Source organism: Kryptolebias marmoratus, linkage group LG2 (genome assembly GCF_001649575.2).
Source record: "Kryptolebias marmoratus isolate JLee-2015 linkage group LG2, ASM164957v2, whole genome shotgun sequence".
NCBI classification, from domain to species: Eukaryota; Metazoa; Chordata; class Actinopteri; order Cyprinodontiformes; family Rivulidae; genus Kryptolebias; species Kryptolebias marmoratus.
Window position 1 is genome coordinate 36,105,404 of NC_051431.1, and position 7,187 is coordinate 36,112,590.

Below are 7,187 nucleotides of genomic sequence, written 5' to 3' on the forward strand. Positions count from 1 at the left end.
TTTCCATGCAGTGTCCAGAAAGAGGTGTTGTTCAGCTTGTAGAGCACCACAACTGCTTCCACCCACCTCCATCATCATCATCATATGAAATTACTTTTTGTCACAACAGAAAATAGTGGCTGGTAAAATATTTGAGTGGCTGGTAAAATATTTCCACCCCTGCATTTAACCCCCAAATCTCTCATCATTTTTATACTAAGACCTTATGAAACCTTACTATCAAAATTATGATTTTCTTAGAGCAATATCAGTGTCATAAAAGTTAAATAGGCTGAATGGCTAATGAAAGGTTTGAGGGCATTGTGATACTAATGTCAAGTACTTTAAATAAGAATTGTTTTAATTAACTGTAAAGGGGTAAACAAGTTTATCTGTGTCTGTAAATATGGAATGTACATGCACAATTTGTTGATTTATTTATAACTTAACACAGTCTTCCTGCTCTCTAGTTTTCTCTCAGCCCATTATAAGCAAAGCCAAACCTGAACTCTTGAAGACCCACTTCCTGCCTCTGATGGACAAACTAAAAAAGGTGAGTTCTATTTTTTAAGAATTCTCTGATGGTTTCTGTATTGAAATGGCCATACTGAATGAGAACAAAGACAAGTGGCCAACACTAGCACAATAATTCTGACAAAAAGTGCATAAATTGAGTCATATTGACGTGACTTTATTTGTTTTATGCTGTTTTTGTAGGAAAATTATACAAAATTCTTAATATTTGTTTCCTCCTTAAATTCTTTCACTCATAGCATTAGATCAAGTTCATTTTTTTATTATTTGTTTGATTGAGTCTTGGTAAAAAAACAAAAAACAAAACAGCACTGGATCTGAGTTGATCCCACACATGTTCAATTGGGGAAAAATCACAGGACCTGGTTGGCCACAGGAAGACCTCAACATGACATAGAGACACATACAATGTGTGGATGGGTGTTGTCTTGTTGAAAAACTATACCAGGCTGCTGACTCAGCAATGGTAAGACATTCAGATGCAGGATGTCATTGTGCCATCAGGGTCTTCTGAATCACTACCAGAGGTAATCTGAAGTCAGACCTTGTTGCTCCCCACACCATGATGCTAGGTGTAACACCAGTGTGTCTTTCTACATCATCGGTAGGATTGGTTCTCTTCCCTTGGTGCCACCATGCAGACACATTATGGTAATTTGCAGTAATGCAGAATAACCTTGCAGAATATTTTGTCAAAATGATACAAAGCCACTCATCATCAGTCCATGCCTCCAAGTTGTACACCACTCCACACCACTTTAAACACAGTCATCTCTTTACTAGTGTTATTGGGACTGTAAACCTGTATTTCAGCAGATGTTAATGGCTGAGACAGTGTGGGATAACATGGGGTGTTGCATGGAGTTCAATATCTGTCTGGATAGCAGATACAGACTTTATGGGGTTCTGTAATACTTGACACACTAAAGGATTATTCTTCCTAGGTGTGGTCTGTCTTGGGTGACCTGAACCCTCGCAACATGTGTGAGTGCCCTAACATACTTATTGTTTTTTAACATCTATAACATAGGTAACATCTGTATGCCTTGTCTGGCAATTGCACAATAGATCCACCCAGCCTCATGTAAGCCCACAATGTGACCCCTATCAAACTATCAATTGCTGTCTAATGTGTCTCCAAAGCATCTTCTTTGTCTTCTGATTTTCAGTGTTTTGACTGACAGTCAAACACTCTGGCAGCTGTCTGATAACATTATCAGTCCACTTATGATGCCACCCCTTATAGTCTCTGGTGCTTGTTCTAAACGTGTCACCTTTTTAAACCAGATCATTTACATCTGCCTCCCTGGTCTGCATACGGATAAAAAAAATTACACACAATGTCTGAATGACACCACCCTTTCTGGGGGCTCACCATTTTTTGTCAGTGAGTGCATATAACTGTTGGTTTCATAATTGTGATACAAAATAGTATGCCAACTTCCAGTTTTTGATTATACATACAGTAAACAACATTTAAATCATATCAGGTTTAATAACTGATTTAATAATGAGAAGCAAAACGTCTTCAATTACAGAAAAAAGTCCAGATTTTTGGATTTATCATGTCCTGGATTACTGAGAATCTACACCAGCAAGGTGTTGCAATGGTCTAGTCAGTACAGACCTCAGAATGATTGAATTACTGTGGTGGGAGCTTAAGAGAGGTGTGAAGAAACCAATGCCTGCAAATCTCAATGAATTGAAACAATGTTGCAAAAAAGAGTGGGCCAAAGATTCCATACAACTGATAGACTGATAGAAACTGATAAAATCCTACATAAAACCACTACTAGTCAAGTCAAGTCAAATGTATTTATATAGCACTTTTCAGCAACATGGCAGTTACAAGTGCTTTGCAGCATGAAAACACAAAATACAGATTCATCATGAAAATACACAATACTATAAAAAGCTAAACTAAACTTATCTAAAACATGAGCTAAAATAATCTAAATAAAATAAATGAGCAAAAGTAACATAAACAGATGAAAAACTAAGCTAGGAAACAAGGATGTAAAAAGCTAAACTAAACTTATCTAAAACAAGTCATACTAACGATAAACTGAGGAAAACCAAACTAAGATATGATAAACTGATAATAAGCTAACATAAACTAAACTAAGTTTTAAAACCTTAGCTGAACAGATAAGAAATGTTACAAGCTAAGATACACTAAACTAAACTAAAGATACTGGAAAGCTAACTAAAAGTTAGAACCTTTCAATAAAAGGCCAACTAAAGGTGTCAGAAGACTTAAAAAAAAACTAATTTATCTAAAACAGGCTAAACTAAACTAAAATATAAAATAAACTTAGCCAAGTAAACTAAAATAAGTTTAGGCAAGCAAAGGCAGGATACTGAGAGTACCGTATTTTCTGCACCATATGGCACACCGGATTATAATGCACAGTCTCAATTATGGCGTCCATTTCTCTACCTAACCCATACATAAGGCGCACCAGATTTTAAGGCACATGCTAAAAGATACGGTCTACAAAAAAAAAAAAAAGGTCACAGAAGCAAAACAGTGAGTTTGGTTGAACTTTATTCTACTATGTAAAAATTATTTTATATATTATTTTTTTAGCATTCTTCTTCCACAAATCCATCAAAGTCCTCATCTTCTGTCTGAATTGAACAGCTGGGCAATTTCGCCATCAAACATGTTAGGTTCCCTCTCATCATTGTCGGAGTCAGTCTCGCTGCTAGAGGCTGTTCAGCTCAGACAACAGTTAAAGCAGATACCTTAGCCCAGGCATCTACAATCCATTCACATATGATGGCGTAACTCACCCAGCGCTGTCTTTGTCTTAGTAAACGCGTGTTCGCCGTCGGTCATCCATCGCTCCTACGCCACTCGCGACTTCACTTTGAATGCGCTGTTTACACCAACGTCCAGCGGTTGGAGTTCTTTTTTAACCCTCCTGGAATGATGGCAAGCTCCGAATTGTATTATATTACATAATGTTCTCTGATTGGTTTATTGGTGCCAGAGTACATACTGTACATATAACATAGTGTTCACTGATTGGTTTATCGCTGCCAGCGTACGTACTGTACGTATTACGTAATGTTCTCTGATTGGTTTATCGCTGCCAGCGTACGTACTGTACGTATTACATAATGTTCTCTGATTGGTTTATCGCTGCCAGCGTACATACTGTACGTACTACGAAGTGTTCTCTGACTGGTTTATCGCTGCCAGCGTACGTACCGGTACTGTGCACATTACCATACGTCCCTGTGACAGTGACAGATTTCGGGATTCAGTGCACACATAAGGCGCCCTGGATTATAAGGCGCACCGCCGATTTTTGAGAAAATTTAAGGTTTTTAGGTGCGCCTTATAGACCGTAAAATACGGTAGTAGTGAGAGTTCACTACTGAGAGTTCTTGCTGCTGAAGGAGCGTCTACTAGCTTCTTCTGTATTTTGATTTAGTTTTTGATTACTGGTTCAATACCTATTTAGAGCACAAGAATAACACACAGAAATAAGAGAAATATATCTTAAATTTACTGAAACCACATTGGATCCATTAAAAAGCAGAAGATCTTGTTACTGTGTGTTGGGTAGAAAGCAGCAGTGGTGCTGATGGATGAAGAACACAGTAGAGCTGAAGGGAGAGGTGAAATGTCAGAGACAGAGCTTCTCATCATGGACCAGTTCACCATACTGGTTAGAGACCTGTATGCCTTCTACCCTCTCCTCATCCGATTTGTGGACTACAACAGGTATGATTGTATTGAACTACACTTTTGTGTAAACTGAATATTTACAAAAAGACAATGACACTAAATGGTTTAATGTATGTTACAGAGCCAGATGGCTGAAGGAATCCAACCCAGAGGCAGAGGAGCTATTCAGGATGGTGTCTGAGGTTTTCATCTTCTGGGCCAAGTCTCATGTAAGAAAATAACTGCGAAGGAATTTATAGTGTTTATGAATGATTTATGACAGCAATAAAACCAGAAAACATCCAAAGGGGGGAACACTTTTGCAAGGTACTGTATATTCACATGTACTGTTTATATACAAGAAATTAGTATCAACTAACCTATGTAAACCTGCTAAATGCCTTTTGATAATTAAAACACTTGTCCTGCCTCACTGTATTTGTGAGGCAGGACCCTTATACATAATAGTTCAACAGCAACCTGTGGAGGACAGTTCAGTCTCATATTGTGAACTGTTCCGGTGGCTCATCTTGCTCTCTGCTCCAGTGGAGGTGCTGTTTTTGCAGGAGGTGCTTTTTTTCAATTGTTTGAAATGACAATTGACAATTGTTTCCATTGGTCTGATAGATTATTTAAAGGTAAAAATGTGTTATAGGTTATATATTTAGTGTTATGGGCTAAATATGCAATGTCTATGATATTATGCTACTGAAGGAAATAATTCTGAGCCACTTTGGAATGCAAATTAGACAAGTAAGACAATTTTCCTCAAAATCTGATTTTAAGCAGCTGGTATGATACTTCAACATTCCAACATGGCAACACTGAATGGTTCTACAGTTCTTGTCCCAAGCAAGCAGTGGCACATCTGTGAGCTCTTCTCCATCCCAAAAAGTGCTCAGAGGCAGTCAGGATCACAGTAGAATTGACCATATGCCCCTTTTCCATAGGCTTTAAAGGTCCCGACTCCACTCTACTCGGCTTGCTTTGCGCACGTTTCCACCGGCATTTTTTCGAGGCCAGTCCCTGCTTTTTTGGTCCCTGCTTTCGTTGGTAACGCAAGCTTAGCTCCTGTTCAATCATTGGTCATGGGTGTGAAGATTGAAGTGTAAGAAGAAAACAACGATAGACAATTTTGGAACGGTAGCGAAGTAATAAGACTATAAACAACAGCGTTAGCTTACCCTGCAACTTTTATGCCGTCTATTCCCCAGCTGAAGGTGCTGTAAAGCCTGAAATCTCCAGCAGCTGTCCTACTCTGTGCAACAATCGCAGCATCCAGAGCATTTCTTCTACTATTCCTCTCTTCCTGAAGTTTCAGGAGAATCCCCATAAGTTTAAAAAACAGCAACAACACAGGGCTAATGTTGTCCATAGCTCTTCCGTTGTCTCCACAAATGACACCAAGTTTCAGTAGCACACACCCCCACCCCCTACCCCCTTTTAATACAGTACAGTTGTATTCTTCTCTCTTCTTACGATTCAAACGGACCACACCCACGACCAATGAGTGAACAGGAGCTAAGCTTGCGTCACCAATGAAAGCAGGGCCGGCCCGCTGGCTCTACTCCAAAGCAGGGACCGTACAAGCAGGGACCGGCCTCAAAAAAATGCCGGTGGAAACGCATGCAAAGCAAGCCGAATAGAGTGGAGCCAGGACCCTTACTAAAATATGTTTAGTAATTCAGTTTTTCAGATACTAGTATTTAAGAAACACAAGATTTTCTCAAAGCATAATATCCTTCTAACTCTTGGTCAATCGTAAGGACAAAACATCCAAATACAAACTGAACAGTGTGGTGTATACAGTTCAGTGCAGTGAAGAATGTTCAAGCTTGTATGTTAGAGAAACTAAACAGCCTCTCCACCAGTGTGGAAATTTAAAAAATTCTCCACCAGCCACAGTGGCTGGTGGAAAAATTTTGTTTTACCAGCCACTCAAACATTTTAACAGCCACTAGTTGTCTTTTTTGTGTGTAATGCTTCCTTTAGTTGCAAACCCCACCAATACAATCAAATTATATCGTCAGAAACGAGCCAGGCACAAAACTCACCATTGTCGTTTCTTTTCCATTTTTCATTAAAATACAGCCGTTTAAATTTCGGTTCTTCCCTTGACTCCTGAGAAAGTTTTTTTTTTACATTTGCACACAGAAAAATGTAAAAGCAACACATGGAAATAAAAAGACTTGTAGAGAGAAAAGATTTAATATATAGACAAAAATGTATCTATAGGGAAAAGTAAAATAGATATATATATATTTTTAAAAACAGTACTATTTAAATTATATGCTTAATTTGTTGAAACTAAAGTGAAAAAATAAATAAGAATTTCCATTCAATTATAAAACATGGGGTAAAGTTCTCCTTTTTTAAATTAACTGGTGCATTTTAAGTGTAATAGTTTATTTATTTGGCCTTTTATTTATTTATTGAGCCTTTTATATATGTCTGCTTTTATATTTAATTCTGTCAGTTTTGGTCCTCCAAAGCCATGAAGCTCTTGGGCTCCTTTGTGTTCTTGGACCTTCCTCAGGTGAACCAGGAGTGAAAGAGCTACTCCTGGTGCTACTCACAGTAGAGAAAGTTCTGCCATCAGAACAATTTTCAGCATGTCTAAAAAATGTCTAAAAAACATAGATATTCATTTTTTTGAGCAGTGGCAGGCTGAAGGAGGAACAGCTTGCCCTGCTCGCTCTCGTCCTTACTGATAACTTTTCCTGTGAATTATTTTTAAAGTCACAATTTTTAAAATTATATTTACATTATCGACATCATTACTGGATTACTCCAAACCTAAGGACTGGGAGATCTTCTCACTTTTATTTTTATTTTTACCTTACTTTTCTTCACCTCCAAGTTGAACTAGGGCAAAATGCCCCCGTTCGACCCCAAGGACATCAGCAGTATTCTACAAAGACTTCAGTTTTTAGAAATAAAGATTCAACGGCTGGAGGTGAACTTTGAGATCAACGCTCCCTGTGGAAATGAAACA

General features: G+C 38.2%; 1 protein-coding gene across 1 annotated transcript in view; it reads left to right on the plus strand.

Annotated features, from left to right (window-relative positions):
• ryr2a (ryanodine receptor 2a (cardiac)) overlaps positions 1-7,187 on the plus strand; it is a 509,073-nt gene that overhangs the window by 367,087 nt on the left and 134,799 nt on the right. The window contains exons 72-74 of the mRNA XM_037973568.1: positions 450-532; positions 4,092-4,249; positions 4,335-4,422. Of these exons, the coding sequence (XP_037829496.1) occupies positions 450-532; positions 4,092-4,249; positions 4,335-4,422 (329 nt within the window). The remainder of the gene's footprint in view (positions 1-449; positions 533-4,091; positions 4,250-4,334; positions 4,423-7,187) is intronic.